Here is a 22,493-nt window from a genome sequence, read left to right on the forward strand (position 1 = left end):
TTGTTTAGTTTTCTGTAGCTGTATTCTGGCACCCATTCAAAACATGTTTATAAAGAGCATCACTTAAAAGTGAACAGGGGAATACATTACAATATGCAATAGAGAGAAAAACAAAGTCTGTTCCCTGGTCTATGGAAAAGATTCAAATGTAGTTCACAGCCATTTAAAAGTCAAATGTGGTCAGTGGAGAGTAGAGAACAGAGAGATCTTTGAATGCACAGCGGAGTCAGTCTGTTTATACTGAAGCTGTTTTAATGATGGAAATCCAACCCCAAAGCATCTCAATCTGTCCCTCACATTTGGGTTAATGTTTTATTTTTTTCCTGCAGCTTTTAAGGCTTTTGAACTCCATACACCTGAAGCCATGAAACGTGTGGCTCATACGGCTCTTTAGGATTACACAGGTGTCGATTTAGGATTCACATCACATAATGTTTAGTTTAGGTAACACTTAATTTAGTATAATTTCAACACTTTTAATCTTCTCAATCCGGTAACATCACAAATAATTTTTTAATAGTAAAGAATAAATAAAAATTATAACATGATGGGGTATGCGGTGATAGAAAAATAATCAGTGATGGAGTGCTGTAGTACAGCCTGACATGATGCAAAATTATTTGCCAATGATTTTTAATTTATTGATGCTTTTTAACCATTGACAGTTACTTGTAATGTTATGGAACATCTGGGAGACAAGTTACCTAGGTTATGTAGAGCGTCCATATCAAGCCCTGTGAATGAGCTGTAACTTTAAAAAGATAAGGTATTAGAAGTAGCATGTTACAGCTAGGGTTGGTCATTTTGAAGAAATCAGAAACAGTAAGCTAGATTTTGAAATGATGAAAAAATGAAAAAATCCCACCCCCTCCCTTTAGTTTTCCCTCCAAAGCCACACGTTCAAAACACATGAACGCGCACTGCCTGGAGGACAGGTCCATGAGAGCGAGCATTGGGGAGAGGAGCGTAGTGCATCATTGTCATATTCAATTACCTCATGTCTTGTTCACATGTTAAAAAAAAAAAAAACTAACATTATCATAATTAACGTAAACAACTACCACGGATATTGTTAATGCTCACAGCTGTTGACTAGCTCACAAGCTTTAGCAATATATCTGCCTCGCCTTGTGGAAGACTCCGGTCATTCATGCACAATGAGTACATGGGTAGTGTGCGCAGGTAGACAGGCATGTAGGTCAGTTGGAATGAATGAAATGACTGGGAAGAAGAAGAAGCCAAGCCAAGAAGCCTTTATTTGTCACACTAAATTAAATCAAAACTCAAGCACAGACTTGAGCACACAGTGAAATTTAACAACCCATCTGAAGCTGTGAACACACACACACACACACACACACACACACACACACACACACACACACACACACACACACACACAGAGAGAGCAGTGGGCAGCCATGCTACAGCCCCCAGGGAGCAGTTGGGGGTTAAATGCCTTGCTCAAGGGCACCTCAGCCTAAGGCCACCCCATGTTAACCTAACCACATGTCTTTGGACTATGGAGGAAACCGGAGCACCTGGAGAAAACCCACACAGACATGGGGAGAACGTACAGACTCCACACAGAGAGGCCCCCATTGGCCACCGGATTCAAACCCATAATGTTCTTGCTGTGAGACGACAGTACTAACTACTACATCACTGCGCGGCCTGAAATTACTGGACAGGTTTTTTACAGCCATGCAATTGCCACAGATGACAATTTTTCTTTTTATTGTCAGAACATTTGGTTTCTTCTTTTGCTCCAATTTATATATGTGTGTGTATATGTGTGTGTATATATATATATATATATATATATATATATATATATATATATATATATATATATATGTGTGTGTGTGTGTGTGTGTGTGTGTGTGTGTGTATATATATATATATATATATATATATATATATATATATATATATATATATATATATGATATATGTACACACACACACAGTGGTGCTTGAAAGTTTGTGAACCCTTTAGAATTTTCTATATTTCTGCATAAATATAAACTAAAACATCATCAGATTTTCACACAAGTCCTAAAAGTAGATAAAGAGAACCCAGTTAAACAAATGAGACAAAAATATTATACTTGGTCATTTATTTATTGAGGAAAATGATCCAATATTACGTATCTGTGAGTAGCAAAAGTATGTGAACGTTGGTTTCAGTATCTGGTGTGACCCCCTTATGCAGCAATAACTGCAACTAAACATTTCCGTTAACTGTTGATCAGTCCTGCACACAGGCTTGGAGGAATTTTAGCCCATTCCTCCGTACAGAACAGCTTCAACTCTGGGATGTTGGTGGGTTTCCTCACATGAACTGCTCACTTCAGGTCCTTCCACAACATTTCCATTGGATTAAGGTCAGGACTTTGACTTGGCCATTCCAAAACATTAACTTTATTCTTCTTTAACCATTCTTTGGTAGAATGACTTGTGTGCTTAGGGTCGTTGTCTTGCTGCATGACCCACCTTCTCTTGAGATTCAGTTCATGGACAGATGTCCTGACATTTTCCTTCAGAATTCGCTGGTATAATTCAGAATTCATTGTTCCATCAATGATGGCAAGCCGTCCTGGCCCAGATGAAGCAAAACAGGCCCAAACCATGATACTGCCACCACCATGTTTCACAGATGGGATAAGGTTCTTATGCTGGAATGCAGTCTTTTCCTTTCTCCAAACATAACGCTTCTCATTTAAACCAAAAAGTTTTATTTTGGTCTCATCCGTCCACAAAAATTTTTCCAATAGCCTTCTGGCTTGTCCACGTGATCTTTAGCAAACTGCAGATGAGCAGCAATGTTCTTTTTGGAGAGCAGTGGCTTTCTCCATGCAAACCTGCCATGCACACCATTGTTGTTCAGTGTTCTCCTGATGGTGGACTCATGAACATTAATATTAGCCAATGTGAGAGAGGCCTTCAGTTGCTTAGAAGTTACCCTGGGGTCCTTTGTGACCTCGCCGACTATTACACACCTTGCTCTCGGAGTGATCTTTGTTGGTCGACTACTCCTGGGGAGGGTAACAATGGTCTTGAATTTCCTCCATTTGTACACAATCTGTCTGACTGTGGATTGGTGGAGTCCAAACTCTTTAGAGATGGTTTTGTAACCTTTTCCAGCCTGATGAGCATCAACAACGCTTTTTCTGAGGTCCTCAGAAATCTCCTTTGTTCGTGCCATGATACATTTCCACAAACATGTGTTGTGTAGATCAGACTTTGATAAATCCCTGTTCTTTAAATAAAACAGGGTGCCCACTCACACCTGATTTGTCATCCCATTGACTGAAAACACCTGACTCTAATTTCATCCTTCAAATTAACTGCTAATCCTAGAGGTTCACATACTTTTGCCACTCACAGATATGTAATACTGGATCATTTTCCTCAATAAATAAATGACCAAGTATAATATTTTTGTCTCATTTGTTTAACTGGGTTCTCTTTATCTATTTTTAGGACTTGTGTGAAAATCTGATGATGTTTTAGGTCATATTTATGCAGAAATATAGAAAATTCTAAAGGGTTCACAAACTTTCAAGCACCACTATATATATATATATATATATATATATATATATATATATATATATATATATATATGGGCGGCACGGTGGTGTAGTGGTTAGCGCTGTCGCCATACAGCAAGAAGGTCCGGGTTCGAGCCCTGTGGCCGGCGAGGGCCTTTCTGTGCAGAGTTTGCATGTTCTCCACGTGTCCGCGTGGGTTTCCTCCGGGTGCTCCGGTAACCCCCACAGTCTAAAGACATGCAGGTTAGGTTAACTGGTGACTCTAAATTGAGCGTAGGTGTGAATGTGAGTGTGAATGGTTGTCTCTGTCTATGTGTCAGCCCTGTGATGACCTGGCGACTTGTCCAGGGTGTACCCCGCCTTTCGCCCGTAGTCAGCTGGGATAGGCTCCAGCTTGCCTGCGACCCTGTAGAACAGGATAAAGCGGCTGGAGATAATGATTATATATATATATATATATATATATATATATATATATATATATATATATATATATATATGAGTGTTTAGTCTATGTCTAGTTCTTATCTAGAGTGTTTATATTGTTTATTTCAATTATTCTATTTTTATTTATTGCATTGCCTGTTTGCACCGTGGGTCAGAGAGGACTGAAATTTCATCTGTGCTGTATGCCGAGCATGTATAGCATATTTGACTATAAAGTTGACTTGACTCAACTTAATTGCTGAAATAGTGTTAAGAGAATTTCAGGAAATATAACAAAAACATGTTTTAGAAAACATTACCTACCCTAGCTTTAATATAAACCTGTGATTTGACATAGATCCAGGACTACTTTCAAATGTGTGCTGTTCTAGAAAATTAATCAACACATTAATCAGCACTGTAGTGTATTAGATGATATTATTCATTTGACTTGCAAGGTTGAAGTCAGCAATGCCACACACTTCTGCTTACTGTACTTTATTTATTCTGGTTTCTATAATTATGTAATTATCCTCCAAGTCTAATTCTAACTAACTTGAACTGATTCTTTGCATGGGCCACTTCTCTTACTGTGTCAAAAATCAAGTATTACTAGTCATTAACACCACAATTAAGTAATGGGTTCTCCAGATAAGCACTTAAATGACTATTGAGTGTTTAACACCATAGAGAGCTGAGTGACTACTGAAATGGTTTCATTTCTGCTTGAACACACTACAGCTACATCACCAGATATAGAAAAAGTACTGAGAAATTAAACTTAAGTGAAAGTAGAAATAATCTGTCAAAATCTTACTTAAAAAGTAAAAGTATCCAGCCAAGCTAATTTAGTTAAATATATCCACTTAATGTTAGCAATTTACCAAAATGCACCTCAACACTCTTGTTCAAATTAGATGGAGTCCATGCTTTCTAGGTTGGCAAAGGAGACGGCTCATTTTATCTAAATCTTTGTTTATTCCAGTATTTTGAAACTTTTTACTGAGGTAGGGCCAGAGGCACTCAGCTTCAAATGGCTTATCCATCATCTAAGGTACACATGTATGTAGTTATATCACTACACTGTGCAGCATGAGAAGATCACTGTAGATGACCAACGGTCATGATTATAGATGTAGGCATATCAGGTGGAAATTCAATCCAAATTGCTTCTAGTTGAATTCAGAATTGAATGCAGGACAACATACTTTTTACAAAATTAAAATATGTTTATCCGTTCTTGAAATATTACAAATCAAAGATTTAAAAAAGGCTTAATTTTTAGAAAACTGCCATAATACTCTGTATGAGGATCACATGGTCCAAAATGGGCCTCATTAACCAATGAGATCAAATATTTTTTCTTAACTTTTTTTTATTTTTCAAGATATTTACATGGAAATTGTCAGGCACAAAGATGGTTGTATACTGAATACAAAGTTTGAAAAATGAGTTTAAAAAAATGCTAATTATTATTTAATTAGTATTAATTCTGCGAATTAGGTACAAACGTTAAATCGGTACACTCTCTTCTTCAAAATTTCACCAAATGGCTTTATTTGTGCTATATAAAGCTGATCTTAACTCTCATTTATACATCACAAAGAAGGAGAAATCCATGTTAATTATAAAATATGCATAAATAAGCACTGAACCTCATTCACATCTACCATTCTCTATCAGAATAAAGTAATAAAAGATTATTTCTAATACCCTCTTTGTGCTCTGTAGGACTTTGTCTTTCTAAGTAGGGCCTACTAGTGTTTATATAAAATGTGATTATTTTGATTAATATTCATAGCTTTCAAGGCAAACCTAAAAAAAAAAAAACTGTGATTCACATCCTATAAACAATAACATTTAACTGAATTGAAATTGACACTTGCATTTCTGACTTCTGGGTTTTCAAAATCTCACTCCGACCACTAAGATCTCAATATTTTTCATCAAAACAACTCCAGTTATATTCTAAAATAGTTATTTATTTAAATGAATCAGTTTGATTTGAAAAAATAAGTAGGTAAAGCTATGAAAACTCACTTCACAGTCTCCCGTGAATCATAACATCAAAACTAGCTGATGGAACATTTTGCTGAATCCTTCCTGAGAAAAAGTGAGAGCTAGAGAACATCCCTATTAAAGTTATCTGATTGATATTCATGAGTAATCCAGTCAGAAACTGTTCAGAAGAGAGAGAGAGAGAGCCTGACCGCTTTCCCATGACTCAAAAAGCACCGGCAGTTTCCTGATGTCCCGTGAGCAGTGAACTCTGTTGTACCAACTTCAACCTGTTGTTACTCCCAAAGTACTGAACAAATCTTAACGAGATAAATTTCTTTGGAAAGCAGAGATTATAAGCTTTTTAATGATAGTGTTCGCGATAGAAAATATTCAAGAATTAAGCAGTGACAGATTTGGAAGCTCAGATGAGCATCTGCATACACAGTTTTCACAGCACAGCCAGCGAACCTCTGATATGCCTACTAGATAGTCATTTTCTATATTAATTAACTTGATTGGATGAATTGTGAAATAGCTGAATTGTAAATAATGCATGGCAGCTCATTCAATTGATGTATCTATAGACCCTTTTCAGTCACGTGACCTTCGTAAACGCGACCACCATTTTGGACATGTAGTGGACTTCGGCTCGAATCAGTTTGAATGCGAGAAAGGCAACAAACGAAAAAAAAATAAAAGAAAAAGGAGCGAGATGCAGAAAACACCTTCACTATCCAGCGACGTAGGGCATTTACAGGGCGAGCAGAGGGAGAGGTATTTGCAAAAATTGAGGTTAGCAGGCTTAGAGAACAACGTTTACCTGCTTCCATCAGGATTGTTCACTGACGTACGCTCCGGCTTGCTCCCCCTCAAATTAAGCAGCGCGCTCCGGCTTGCTCCCCCTCAAATTAAGCAGCGCGCTTCGGAAGCCGGAGCGCGCTGCTTAATTTGAGGGGGAGCAAGCCAGAGCGCGCTGCTTAATTTGAAGGGGAGCAAGCCGGAGCGCGCTCTGGAACCTCGGCCGGAGCACTCCGGGAGCAAGCTGGAGCGCGCTCCGGAACTTTGGCCGGAGCACTCCGGGAGCTGGCCGGAGCACTCCGGGAGCAAGCCGGAGCGCGCTCCGGAACCTCGGCCGGAGCACTCCGGGAGCAAGCTGGAGCGCGCTGCTTAATTTGAGGGAGAGCAAGCCGGAGCGCGCTCCGGAACCTTGGACGTTGGCTCCGGCAGCTATTTACACTGGATCCGGTGTAAATAGCTGCCGGATCATAATTACAGTAAACTAGTAAATACAGTAAAGGAAAAACTTGAGACTGAAAGGTTTTAACAGTCATCCAAATGAATGAACGTAAACATTGCTACAGTAACATACTAGCTACTATGTTGTTGACATTAGCTAGTCAACAATAGCTACTACAGAAGAACAAAGAGGTTACAATGGGTTATTTTAACCTATTTGGTTACACACTCGCCGCCACAGAATGTTAACAGCAATGTAATGCCTTTTCTGGCTAATTTTATTCGTCTTACCTCCAACAAAGTGGTCACTACACAAGCGTTGGTATGCCGAGGGCTGCCAATCTTTCCTGTTAATGGTCGCTATCCATCTTCTCCGTCGGGATCCGATAAAATGATAAACCTTGCTTTGTTTGTTGATGGTTACTACATCCAGGTGCACAACAATATAGTGGCATGATGGAAGTCTTGCTGAAAGTAAAAACTTTCTTTGCTGCCGTTCCTCAATGTTGGCTGTGGTAAACTACTGGTAGTACATGTCCAAAATGGCGGCCGCGTTTGTCGTGACGTCACGTGAAAAGGGTCCATAGCATCATTGATCAAATGAGTGTCTTTTATGATTTGTAATGCATACTTTAGTGTTCTAAACAAAAACCTAATAAATTTTGGAAATGTAATTTTTGCAAGAGAACAAGTATTCAATTTTAGTAATGCTCGTTAAAATGATAATATGCCAAAGTACAATTACTCAAGTATGTTCTACCCCTGTAAAATGCTCCCTGTGTCCAAAATCACTGACTCATTCACTACTCCCTACTCACTATATAGAGGACTATATAGTGAGCTCACTGATAAAATGTAAAAACACTTTCGGACACTACTGCGTTGCACTGTTATTTATGTCATTACTGTCACACGATTAAAACGTGCCAGATCAGTCGGCCAGTAGGTTTTCAAAATAATAAATACATGCATGTATTTTTGTGATAAATGCATATTATACCGGGGCGGCACGGTGGTGTAGTGGTTAGCGCTGTCGCCTCACAGCAAGAAGGTCCTGGGTTTGAACCCCATGGCCGGCGAAGGCCTTTCTGTGTGGAGTTTGCATGTTCTCCCCGTGTCCGTGTGGGTTTCCTCCGGGTGCCCCGGTTTCCCCCACAGTCCAAAGACATACAGGTTAGGTTAACTGGTGACTCTAAATTGACCGTAGGTGTGAATGTGAGTGTGAATGGTTGTCTGTGTCTGTGTGTCAGCCCTGTGATGACCTGGCGACTTGTCCAGGGTGTACCCCGCCTTTCGCCCGTAGTCAGCTGGGATAGGCTCCAGCTTGCCTGCGACCCTGTAGAAGGATAAAGCAGCTAGAGATAATGAGAATGAGCATGAGCATATTATACCGAGCATATTTCCCACATTAATAAATACAAAGTACTTTGTGTCTGCTGCATCTTTCAGTTCTTTTAAATCAAGGCTGAATACTTTCTTCTTTGCCGCTGCATTTTATTACATCAAATTTGAGGCTTTTGATTTGATTTCTTTCAGTGCGACCGTAATGCATGATGGGATATATTGCTTAATTAGTGACCATTGGTTGTACACTACTTTTCATGATGCATTGTGGGATACTTTAAGTGCACTATATAGGGTGTAATAATTCTCACTATACATTCAGACAGCACTACGAAATGGCGACCTCACTATATAGTCCGCTATATAGGGAGTGATTTCGGACACAGGGGCTAAGACCTAAAAACAAGTTATCAGCTTACTCGGTATATATGCACTGATGGTGGATTATAAGGAAATTGTGGAGATGATGTTTCCCACCAAGCAAATGCAAAATATTGATGTAACTATTGCAAAATAATTGAATTGACTAATCTATACATACAGCTGTATTAATGATAATATACACTGTGTGTATTTTAATAAAATGTAGGTTTAGCTTTTACATATTCAAAAAAAAAAAAGGCAAGGATTAAGGACCTCTCCCCATATGCGAGAGCCTTCATGTGTCATTCTACTTGGATATGACTGACACGCTGTATGCTGATTTGATTTTATCCATGACAGAGACAGTCAGTCTCTCATAAAACACCCATTGCTTCTTGTGGAAATGATGATACTCTTCTTCTTCTCCACTCTTCATAACATGAAGAGAGGAAATGTATTCTGTCAGTTCTGTTTGCTTTGAGAGATTATCTTTTTCTGGCCATATGTCTCAGATTCTCTACACAGGACTTGGCAATTTGCAGTGCTTGCTGAGATTTGTTGAGAACTTGTTGCTGATATAGTGAACTCTGTTGTTTTAAGCAGACTGGTTTTAGTAAGATGATGACAGAGAAAGAGCTATTAGTGTGGAAATGATGCATCATGAGGAATCAGCACTTCGCCCAGCACAGTGCAGCCTCCTGAAGGGTGCATGATTACATCTCACCAGGTGACAGTGGGGATGACTCAGTTTTCCCACCACTTTTTGAGATCAACTCACTAAAACTCACCGTGTGATGAATATCTACTTATATTAACTGACTGGGAGAAAAGATAGCGTGTGAATGAGAAATTACAAAGTGATAAGCTTTCTTTTACTTTGCGTCTTGATCTGCAGTACAACAGGGGCACTATGACTCCCTTTTCCCTTTGCGACAAGTTTTCGCTCGCTGAGAAAAACCAAGAAGCATACAGTATTCCTCACAGGAAGCCAGTTATTTGAACAAAGTGGGTAAAAAGAAATAACTGTGGCTTAAAAATAATTAGTAATATTAAACCCAGACCACATTTTGCAGTGGTTTTTGAGGTTCTTTTTATATTCCTGTAGCAATCAATAAAATATGGTCTCTGTAGTGCTCTAAAAAAACAAATGATGTGCACCACTAACTTTCAACTAATCATGACCTGCAGGCTCTTCTAATAACAGCTCAATTTAAAAAGCAATCGTTCAGTTCAAACCAAGGCATGTGTTGAGGGCAGTGGTTCACCTCTTGAGGTCTTTGAAGCATAACCAGTGGGTTTGTGGGTTTTTTTGGTTAATTAAATGTAATTAATTTACAGTGGGGGAAATTATAACCCACCATTATCAAAACTATTATATTTATTATGGACATATAGTACTACCGATTGTGTAATTATTAGCCTGTTAGACTGAATGGGTTTGATCCAAACCTTAAGTCAAAGATGTAAGGCCTATAAATAATTCCAGTATGGAACTAATGACTTCTGTTGCAAGTTTCAAGTTCAGGAATAAAAAGCTCTATGGCTCCAATAAATAGCCAAAATTTTAAGTGTTTAAATGATGAGTCTAATATCTTAATTTTTCATAATATTCATAAAATGTCATCTCATCTCATTATCTCTAGCCGCTTTATCCTGTTCTACAGGGTCGCAGGCAAGCTGGAGCCTATCCCAGCTGACTACAGGCGAAAGGCGGGGTACACCCTGGACAAGTCGCCAGGTCATCACAGGGCTGACACATAGACACAGACAACCATTCACACTCACATTCACACCTACGGTCAATTTAGAGTCACCAGTTAACCTAACCTGCATGTCTTTGGACTGTGGGGGAAACCGGAGCACCCGGAGGAAACCCACGCGGACACGGGGAGAACATGCAAACTCCACACAGAAAGGCCCTCGCTGGCCACGGGGCTCGAACCCGGACCTTCTTGCTGTGAGGCGACAGTGCTAACCACTACACCACCGTGCCGCCCTTCATAAAATGTGATAGTCATAAAAAATATTTTTTTAATGATGTCCATGGAATTTATTTGACTATAAAGGAGTGCAAATGTTTGAGAAGCCCTGGTTTAAGAGGTGCTGCTTGAGTTAAATGTAAAAAAAAAAATGTTCCTGAAAACAACTTCAACCAAATTAATGAACTTTAATTGTACCCGATTTTGTGCCTCATTCAGGTTCCTTCATGGATGGAAAGATGGCAGTCACTCAGAGAGGGGACTCTCTCGACTCCGATAACAAACAGGGCGTGTTCCACAACACACCAGACACAGGCAGAGAACTTCCCCCGGTCACTACAGCCCCACCTTTCACCGACCTCAACCACCACCTTCAGTTCAAAACTATTTCTCAACCTGATCGACGCTATCAGAGCCAGGAACACTTCAAAGATAGCAGACAGGTGACCCATCATCTCTTCAAGGCTCTATCAGCTCAACTGATTCCTCATGAGGATGCAGTCCCATTCTCCGATGTGGCTTCAGGGACTTTCTCTGTGCATGCTACTAAGCTCACTGCTGGGAGCCTGGAGCGAAGTGGAGCTGCTGGAGAAACCCAGAGGCAGAGCTCCGATGGACTGTCCACAGAATCACTGACCACCAGTATCATGCCAACTTCTGCCCCACCTCCCTGCCACACAGTTCCCCAAGAACAGTCAGGACAACCCCATGGAGCAACCACACAAAAGACTGAGGGTGTTACGACACTGGTGATGAGAGAAGACAAAAGTTCAAAGACTATAGAAAGGCACAAGGTTCCTGCCACTGATGCAACTGCACTGACGTTGTCTGTATCTGGGGATCAGGATGATGAGACTACCACAACCACTATTTTTACCACTACTATTATTACCACAATACAGACTCCAGGTAACACCACCTGCACAATGATGTCACAACAAACTATTATTAACATGCCACTCTAGAACATGCCCTTGACCAAACGTTCTGTAATATTAGTGCAATAAATAAAGCAAAGAGTCGAGAGACAGAATTTCTTTTCTCTCTGACACCATATCAATGCCAGAATGCTACTTGCAGCCTTTTAGCATGTTGAACATGGTACTGTGTGATGCTGTGAAACCAGCCAGTCATCAGGAATAACTGGTCAAACCTCAGAACAATAATCCACAAAATTATTGAGTCATACATGAGCTGCTATAAGCCATGTCCGAGACTGAGTGGAATAATTGTTTTTTCTTTCTATCCACATTCACTAGATTTTGAGAAACAGAGCATTTTTTGACTTTTGCAAATTCAATAAATAAAAACTTTACACAAAACGTCCAACAAAATAATTTCCGCTGAGGTGGACTTCTTAAAGCTAGACTGCCTTCCTGATTTTTCAAGTGTAGATCATAAGAATTTTCCCTGACACTCAATTATTTTTGTTTAATGGACCGAAAGCTACTGAATTCAAATCAGACTTCCAATTTTATTTGTTTTTTTTTAAATAGAACAATTAATGAATTTAAGGCCACATGGCTCTAAATTCTCCGCTATTTTTTCCTGCTTCACCATGACCCAATTCAAGATACTATGTCATGCATCACATGGTGGGCTTTCCCCGTTCGCGCAAGGGATTGTGGGATACAAATTTGAAACGGGAGAGAAAAACGGAGGACACGAATGAAACGTGAAAGACCGACTACAGTAACGGAAAGCGAGAAGACGTTATGTTGCAAAGGAAAGGAAACGCAGGACCAAACTAATAAATATCGGCGCTCAGCGAGCACCTCTGTGTGATCAGCTGTTCATTTAGCGACAGAATGATGGAACTGTCAGTGCACGGTCAAGGTAAACCTGTAGATAGCAGTAATGCAACACTGTGGATGCCAGCTACCGTAAAACCCAAAAGAAGAAGGTAAACCTGTGCATGCGCACATGGACTTCTTCTGTCTGCTTGACTGCATGAAGCGAACAAGTTCATGCACATTATTTGCTCAGAAATCCCTTCAAATTAAATAGCTTCCCAGCCACAGAATGGCCTGATATTTTGTGAGATATTACAGAAATAAACATGTATCACAATGACCACATTTCAGAGGGAACTAAATTTCACCGATTTTATGAACTCAAAAGGCCGTCTTGCTTGAAAAACCTATCAATGGCTGCATGAAATGACTTTTTTTGTAGAAAGTGCCGTCTTGCTGTCATGCTGAGGTATAGAATAGCTTTAGACATTTATTTAATTCTTCCTTGGACATTTCAGTTATGTAATTTTCAAACTTCTTTGAGCTTTTGAACCAGTCTAAAAAAATTTCAACAAATTTTAATGCTTAAAGATGAAGAATGTAAACAAGCCAGTGAAATGAATATATTATAGCAATTTGTGAAAAATGCTGTAACAATAATTCTTGAAAATAATTTAAAAGATATGTTCTTATCATCAAATACTTTCATTCCATATTTTGTTGCTTTTTTGTATTTTGGGGGGTTTTGTTTTTGAGCTGAGTTTTTACTTCGTCCTCGGTTGGTTCAGCAACATCTCATCTCATTATCTCTAGCCGCTTTATCCTTCTACAGGGTCGCAGGCAAGCTGGAGCCTATCCCAGCTGACTACGGGTGAAAGGCGGGGTACACCCTGGACAAGTCGCCAGGTCATCACAGGGCTGACACATAGACACAGACAACCATTCACACTTACATTCACACCTACGGTCAATTTAGAGTCGCCAGTTAACCTAACCTGCATGTCTTTGGACTGTGGGGGAAACCGGAGCACCTGGAGGAAACCCACGCGGACACGGGGAGACCATGCAAACTCCGCACAGAAAGGCCCTCGCCGGCCACGGGGCTCGAACCCGGACCTTCTTGCTGTGAGGTGACAGCGCTAACCACTACACCACCATGCCGCCGGTTCAGCAACATGCTCTGCCATTTTGTTTTTCTCTACTCACGGTATATGAGTTGATAGCCTAATAGTAGAGTAGCCAATCAGAGCATGCGATTGCTCATATCGAGTGAATGTGGATAGAATAAAAGACAATATAGAGTAGATGCTTATATGAGCTATCTGGGAAAGTTGGTATAGTTAAATTTTTGGTTTGAGACAAATTACTCAATGGCAATTTGAATGATAGACTTCATATCTTTCCACATAATATTATGCACATGTTTTATCAAGTGGAAGTTTGGTCAGAGATGAGTGTACGTTTTCATCGAAACCAAAAGGAGTCCTGGGTTACAGTTTTGCCAGCAAAGCGAAACATCTTTGAAATTGTGTGAGTCTATTGTAATCAACTGAACTATCATACAATTATTCTGTATAACATACTTTTGAGTGTTGCTTGGAAAATATTAGGTAATTACTTCTGCCAACTTTGCCGGAGGAGGTTATGTTTTCGCCTCCATTTGTTTGTCTTTTCCCAGTGCAAGTCAAAAAGTAGTGAACGGATTTTGATGAAATTTTGAGGAAATGTGGGCCATGGGCCAAGGAGCAATTGATTAGATTTGGATGCAAATCCAAATATGTGGCTTTGGCAGAGGTATGCACTCTACCGAGTGCCCTTCTAGTTACAATAGATCATTAGATGTTCATTATGCACATGCAGAGAAGTGTGAGCAGAACAATCACCCATTTAAAGATTTTGATGATGCACTGCTCATAAATCCCTGTTTTTTGTTTGTGTGTTTTTATTTTTCCCATCTATTTTTTGTTATAGTAACCATGTTTACAACAGTACAATATGGTATATGGTTAATATAGTTTAATCATAATTCTATGATTATTAGGAAAACAACTTTATGTACTCTGCATCAGTTTAAAAATGAGTGTGTCTTTCCTGTCTCAGTGCTGCTAGGTTTCGCGACTCTTAAAAGTCTGAGACAACCCTGAAGATGCAGTGTACAAAAGGTGTTACAATCATACTGCAGGTCACACCCATGATTTTTTTATAATGTTGCAAACAGTAAATGTATGAGCAAAATCTGAAAAAATATGCTGACAGTTAATGTAGAAGTAAGTGTCCAGAACTGCACAGATTTTAGAGAAAACAAGCATGCTATAAGTGTACCAGCTCTCCCTTAAACCCAAACATAACATTTCTCCAGTTCATGGAAGCTACATAAACATGCGATTTGAGAGAGGACTATCAAAACACTGGGCTCGGGCCATCTTGATTTAAAGCCAGGTAATGCGCACACTCCTACAGCGTGCCCAGGTGTACGGAGTCAGATGGTGTCAGGGCACCGTGAATCTCAGTCATACACTTGTGGCTCCAGTAGGAATCTCTCTTACAAGCAGCAGCTCTTGACTCAAAATGAGATAAAAGGGGCAGTGAAGTGGAAAGACCTAAAGGTGACTGGAAAATGCTCTGCCCAGCCACTGCACCTGAGCCACACACACACACAGCAGAAGAGAAAAACAGGCTTTGTTGGATCTGCAGGAAATGAGAAGCCCAGCAAATATAATCAAGATAGGACTATAGTGAGGTGGAAGTGTGTCTGTTTCTGATGTGATCTATTTTTTCTATCTTGCTTTCAATAGCTCCATGCAGCATCAATTTCACAGCGCCAGGGGGCTATATAGAGACACCACCACGAGGCAGCTATGACTACTCCAACTTTGACTGCACTTACACCGTGACCGTCTACATGGGCTACGGAGTGGAGATTCAGGTTGGAGATCTTTATAATGTCTCTGCTATTCTAACTATGGAATCTGAGTGGCATAATGCACAATTTGTGATACATAGTGTAGATCACTTCTCAGACCTCATACAGGCCCACAGACACATTCACAGACTTGCTCTCTCATTTTCCTTACAAAACAGCAGATTCCTGAAGAAGTGTGCATATCCCATATGGGTCCACGTAAAATGAAAATTGTATTAAACAGATTTTTTTAAGCATTAGCTTTAAGATATTTGCATGGCATACCATATAATATCAGGATCATGCACGCGCACACACACACACACACACACACACACACACACACACACACACACACACACACACAGTCAAGCCAGAACATCTGCACACCCCTTTCACCTTCACCATGTTTTATTACGTTACAGACTTATTCTGCAATAGACTGAGTTCATTTTTTGTCACAAAATTATACACAAAATAGTCCATAATGACAAAGTGAAAGCAGGTTTTTAGAAAATATGCAATTTTATTTTACTGACAAAAATAGGTTATTTAGGGGTTACATATCTGTACACACCCTTAGCCTAATATTTGGTTGATGCACCTTTGGCAGCAATTACAGCTTCAAGACATCTTGGGAAAGAAGCTACAAGCTTGGCACACTTGTTTCTGGATATTTTTGCCCATTCCTCTTGGCATATCCTTGCAAGCTCCGTCAGGTTGGATGGGGAGCATCAGTACACAGCCATTTTCAGCTCCTTCCACAGATGTTCAACTGGATTCAGGTCTGGGCTCTGGCTGGGCCACTCAAGGACATTCACAGACTTTCTCCAAAGCCACTCCTTTGTTCTCTGGCTGTGTGCTATGGGTCGGTGTCATGTTGGAAGGTAAACCTTCGCCCCAGTCTGAGGTCCAGAGTGCTCTGGAACAGGTTTTCTTCAAGGATCTCTGTGTATTTAGCTGCATTCATCTTTCCCTCTATCAGGACTAGTGGCCCTGTTCCCGCTGCTGAAAAACATCCCCACATCATGCTGCTGCCACCGCCATGCTTCACTGTAGGGATGGCATTAGCCAGGTGATGAGCAGTGCCTGGTTTCCTCCAGATGTGATGCTTGGTTTTCAGGCCAAAAAGTTCAATTTTGGTTTTATCAGACCAGAGAATCTTGTTTCTCATGGTTTGAGAGTCCTCTAGGTGCCTTTTGACATACTCCAAGCGGGCTGTCATGTGCCTTTTTCTAAGGAGTGGCTTCCATCTGGCCACTCTACCATAAAGGCCTGATTTGTGGAGTGCTGCCTGGATGGTTGATCTTCTGAAAGGTTCTCCCATCTCCACAAGGATACACTGGAGCTCTGTCAGAGTGACCCTTGGGTTCTTGCTCACCTCTCTGGCCAAGGCCTGGCTTCCCCGATTGCTTAGTTTGGAGCAGGCGGCCAAGGCTAGGAAGATTCTTGGTGGTTCCAAACTTCTTCCAATTTTGAATGATGGTGGCCACTGTGCTTTTAGGGACCTGTAAAGCTGCAGCAATTTTTTCTGTACCCTTCTCCAGATCTATGCCTTGCCACAATCCTGTTTCTGAGGTCTGCAGATAATTCTTTTGACCCCATGGCTTGGAGTTTGCTCTGACATGCACTGTCAACTGTGGGACCTTATATAGGCAGGTGTTGGCAAGCCTCAATCATGTTAGACTGGTACCAAAATTCAAAAAAGTGCTTATTTAAGGAGTTAAAGGCATTTTTGAGACAAAGTCGGCAAACAGTCTTATTTTGTCAATTTGGGTGTGCCGAATTCAAATCTGCAATATGCCGAGCTCTATCTGACCTCTGTTGACCTCTAGAGGTCACTGAACTTTGGGCCTGTAAACGTCTCAGCTGAACCCAGTTTCTCAGCTTTCTAAGGAATGAAATGTACTAAAATGATTAATGAAGTTAGCAAATGGCCTTGTTTGTTAAATGTTTGGGTGCTGAATTCATTTTTCATTTGTAAAATGACACATGACCTCTGATAACCTCAAGGTCATTAAACTTGGCTTATAGGCCTATGCATTTAACGGCATTTTTAAACTGACTTTACTCCCCCAAAAAGAATATGAACAGACAAAAAACAAATAGAAAGGAACAAATACAACATTAAATGCCAGTCCATGTACATGTGACTGACTTTTCACAATGAGAATGCCTAGGCGATCACCTTACATAACATTGCATTACATTTAGCGGTTATTGTTTATACAAAGCTACTGAAAAAAGGACAGATTCAGCAGCATACAAAATGTGGGGGCATACAGGGTATACAGGTTAATCAGGGTTAGTATATATGAGAGTTTTTTTCTTTGTTGTTTGTTTTTTTGTAAAGGCTTTACCCCGTTTAAAACAAAACAAAACAAAAAACAAACAAAGAAAAAAACTCTCATATATACTAACCCTGATTAACCTGTATACCCTGTATGCCCCCACATTTTGTATGCTGCTGAATCTGTCCTTTTTTCAGTAGCTTTGTATAAACAATAACCGCTAAATGTAATGCAATGTTATGTAAGGTGATCGCCTAGGCATTCTCATTGTGAAAAGTAAGTCACATGTACATGGACTGGCATTTGATGTTGTATTTGTTCCTTTCTATTTGTTTTTTGTCTGTTCATATTCTTTTTGGGGGAGTAAAGTCAGTTTAAAAATGCCGTTAAATGCATAGGCCTATAAGCCAAGTTTAATGACCTTGAGGTTATCAGAGGTCATGTGTCGTTTTACAAATGAAAAATGAATTCAGCACCCAAACATTTAACAAACAAGGCCATTTGCTAACTTCATTAATCATTTTTGTACATTTCATTCCTTAGAAAGCTGAGAAACTGGGTTCAGCTGAGACGTTTACAGGCCCAAAGTTCAATGACCTCTAGAGGTCAACAGAGGTCAGATAGAGCTCGGCATATTGCAGATTTGAATTCGGCACACCCAGATTGACAAAATAAGACTGTTTGCCGACTTTGTCTCAAAAATGCCTTTGGGTGTCACAATTCTGGATTTTGGTACCAGTCTATGTCCAATCAATTGAATTTACCACATGTGGACTCCAATTAAGTTGTAGAAACATCTCAAGCAGTATCAGTGGAAACAAAATGCACCTCAGCTCACTTTTGGGTGTCATATCAAAGGGTGTGCACACTTGTGTACATATAATATTTTACATTTTGATTTTTAATAAATTAGCATAAATGTCTAAAAACCTGATTTCACATTTTCGCTTTCATTATGTGTAGAATTTTATGACAAAAAATGAACTCAGTCTATTGTAGAATAAAACATGAAGAAGGTGAAAGGGGTGTGCAGACTTTCGTGTGTGTGTGTGTGTGCGTGCGTGTATACACACACACACACGTGCATCTCAAACTGCACGTGCATCTCAAAATTTGAATATCATGTGAAAAAGTTCATTTTTTCATAATTTAATTCAAAAGGTAAACTTCCATGTATTCTGTATTCATTACATGTAAAGTGAAATATTTTAAGCCTTTTTTGTTTTAATTTTGTTGATTTATGGCTTATAGCTCATGAAAATCCAAAATCCAGGATCTCAAATTATTAGAATATTTCCTAAGCTCAATCAAAAAAGATGTGCAATACAGAAATGTCCAACTTCTGAAAAGTATGCTCATTTATACACTTAGTACTTGGTCAGGGCTCCTTTACCATGAATTACTCCATCAGTGCAGCGTGGCATGAAGGCAGTCAGCCTGTGGCACTGCTGAGGTGTTATTGAAGCCCAGGTTGCTTTGATCGCGACCTTCAGCTCGTTTGTATTTTTGGGTCGGGTGTTTCTCATCTTCCTCTTGACAATACCCCATAGATTCTCTCTGGGGTTCAGGTCAGGTGAGTTGGCTGGCCAATCAAGCTCAGCAATATCATGGTCAGCAAACCATTTGGTAGTAGGTTTGGCACTGTGGGCAGGTGCTAAATCCTGTTGGAAAGGGAAATTGGCATCTCCATAAAGCTCATCAGCAGACGGAAGCATGAAGTGCTCTAAAATCTCGTGGTAGATGGCTGAGTTGACTTTGGACTTGATAAAACACAGTGGACCAACACCAGCAGATGACATGGCACCCCAAATCATCACAGACTGTGGAAACCTTACACTGGACTTCAAACACCTTGGATTCTGTGCTTCTCCACTCTTCCTCCAGACTCTAGGACCTTGATTTCCAAATGAAATGCAAAATTTACTTTCACTTGAAAAGAGGACTTTGGACCACTGAGCAACAGTCCAGTGCCAAGTTTCCCAAAAGCATCATAGCACAAAGATCATTGTTAAATGGTAGCGCGAGCAATGAACACTCTCTCTCTCCTAGTTAAGGACATCACAAGATGTCATGGTCAGAACTTAACAAAATACACACAAAATTTGGATACACACCGAATTTTGTGAAATTTCATTCATACTGAGCACTACAGCTGACACATGTCCGTATCTCAAAAACCAGTTAAGTTAGAAATCTTAAATTTGGAGTACTTGGCCCCATTTTCCTAAATGTCCTAAAGTGCCAATTGACTGGCTCAACAAATGTCCACCAAATGGCCAATCAAATTTCAGCAGCCAATAATTGCCATGGTGAATGCCCAATCCTGATGAAACTTTAAAGCATCATGCTTACTGGCACACAGAAGCAATGTACCAAACATGAAACAAATCTGCCAGAAGAGCGCTATATTAAGCACATTTATTTTTTTTGTGTGTCATATCTCAGCAACCACATAGGTTACACCAAAATCTTTCTTCTGATTCTGTATAATTTCTCCAATCAAATGGGCCTAAAACCACCATTTTCCACCCCCAACTCTTACTGCCATTTCAATTTCATGAAAAAGGCAGGAAAATGAACTCGTCTGAAGCCCTCCATCCAATTCTCAAGACACTCGGTCTGTTTCATCTTCAGCCCATGCTGATAAAACATTGTACAGAAATTTTTGATTGGTGCATCTGTTTCTAAGTTATGAGCCAATGAATATTTAAAGTGTGGCCCTTACTGGCTTATGGCCAATATCTTGTGATGTAAAGGATCAAACTTAATGAAATTTGACAGCCTGCATCAGTACTAAATTCTTTGGATGCATGCCACATTTTGTGAGATTCCATCCATGGGGCACTGCAAATGACACAGTATCTCAAAAACGGCTTCAACTTAAAAAAAATGAAATAAAATTCTGTGTATTTCTAATTGGCCATGTTTGCTAACATGTCCTGTAATAAAACATAAAAAATATTTTGATTCATCAAATTGTTGAAGAAGATACCTTTGTCACATGCACACTTCAAGCACAGTAATATTCATCCTCTGCATTTAACCCATCTGAAGCAGTGAACACGCGCGTGCACACACCCAGAGCAGTGGGCAGCCACACTACAGCACCTGGGGAGCAGTCAGGGGTTAAGTACCTTGCTCAAGGGCACTTTAGCCCAATTCCGCCCCACATTAACCTAACTGCATGTCTTTGGACTGTGGAGGAAACTGGAGCACCCAGAGGAAACCCACGCAGACACGGGGAGAACATGCAAACTCCACACAGACAGACCCCCGCTGGCCACTGGGCTCAAACCCAGAACCTTCTTGCTGTGAGGCGACAGTGCTAACCATTACACCATCGTGCCACCCATTGCAAAGTTATGAGACAATGAAATTTCAAGGTGTGGCTCTTATTACCTCTATAGTCAATAGCTAGGGGTGTAAAAGTTCAAATTTCATGAAACTTAACTCACTTCATCACCAACACATTTCTTAGAAGTGCATCATATTTTGTGACATTTTGTCAATAGAGGGTGCTATAACTGAAATATTTCAATATCTTAAGAACCACTTAGGGCGGCACGGTGGTGTAGTGGTTAGCACTGTTGCCTCACAGCAAGAAGGTCCGGATTCGAGCCCCGTGGCCGGCGAGGGCCTTTCTGTGCGGAGTTTGCATGTTCTCCCCGTGTCCGCGTGGGTTTCCTCCGGGTGCTCCGGTTTCCCCCACAGTCCAAAGACATGTAGGTTAGGTTAACTGGTGACTCTAAATTGACCGTAGGTGTGAATGGTTGTCTGTATCTATGTGTCAGCCCTGTGATGACCTGGCGACTTGTCCAGGGTGTACCCCGCCTTTCTCCCGTAGTCAACTGGGATAGGCTCCAGCTTGCCTGCGACCCTGTAGAACAGGATAAAGCGGCTAGAGATAATGAGATGAGATGAGAAGAACCACTTAAGCTAAAAATTTGATATTGTGTTTGGTTGTATGGCATTTGGCCAACCATACTAGCATGTCCAGAAATACCGAATGGCTCGGTCAACAAAAATGGCTGCCAACTGTCAATCAAATTTCAGCAGTCCATATTTGCTGGTGGGAACTTCATGAAATACAGTGCCTTGCAAAAGTATTCATCCCCCTTGGTGTTTGTCCTGTTTTGTTGCATTATAAGATGGAATTAAAATGGATTTTTGGAGGGTTAGCACAATTTCATTTACACAACATGCCGACCACTTTTAAAAGTGCAAATTGTTGTTTTATTGTGACACAAACAATAAGATTAAAAAACAGAAATCTGGAGTGTGCATAGGTATTCACCTCCTTTCGTATGAAACCCCTAAGTAAGAGCTGGTCCAACCAATTTACTTCATAAGTCACATAATTAGTTGATTAAGATCCACCTGTGTGCAATCAAAGTGTCACATGGTCTGTCGCATGATGTCTGTATAAATCAACCTGTTCTGGAAGGACCCTGACTCTGCAACACTACTAAGCAAGCAACATGAAAACCAAGGAGCCTCCAAACAGGTCAGAGACAAAGTTGTGGAGAAGTATAGATCAGTGTTGGGCTATAAAAAAAATATCCCAGGCAGCACCATTAAATCCATTATAGCACAATGGAAAGAATAAGTCACCACTACAAACCTGACAGGAGAAGGCCACCCACCAAAAGTCACAAACTGGG

The 22,493-nt window shown here is 40.3% G+C and overlaps 1 protein-coding gene across 1 annotated transcript in view; it reads left to right on the forward strand.

The window, feature by feature from the left end:
* sez6b (seizure related 6 homolog b) overlaps positions 1 to 22,493 on the forward strand; it is a 565,878-nt gene that overhangs the window by 324,452 nt on the left and 218,933 nt on the right. The window contains exons 3-4 of the mRNA XM_060943954.1: positions 11,126 to 11,815; positions 15,435 to 15,565. Of these exons, the coding sequence (XP_060799937.1) occupies positions 11,126 to 11,815; positions 15,435 to 15,565 (821 nt within the window). The remainder of the gene's footprint in view (positions 1 to 11,125; positions 11,816 to 15,434; positions 15,566 to 22,493) is intronic.

This window comes from Neoarius graeffei, chromosome 17 (assembly GCF_027579695.1).
Source record: "Neoarius graeffei isolate fNeoGra1 chromosome 17, fNeoGra1.pri, whole genome shotgun sequence".
NCBI classification, from domain to species: Eukaryota; Metazoa; Chordata; class Actinopteri; order Siluriformes; family Ariidae; genus Neoarius; species Neoarius graeffei.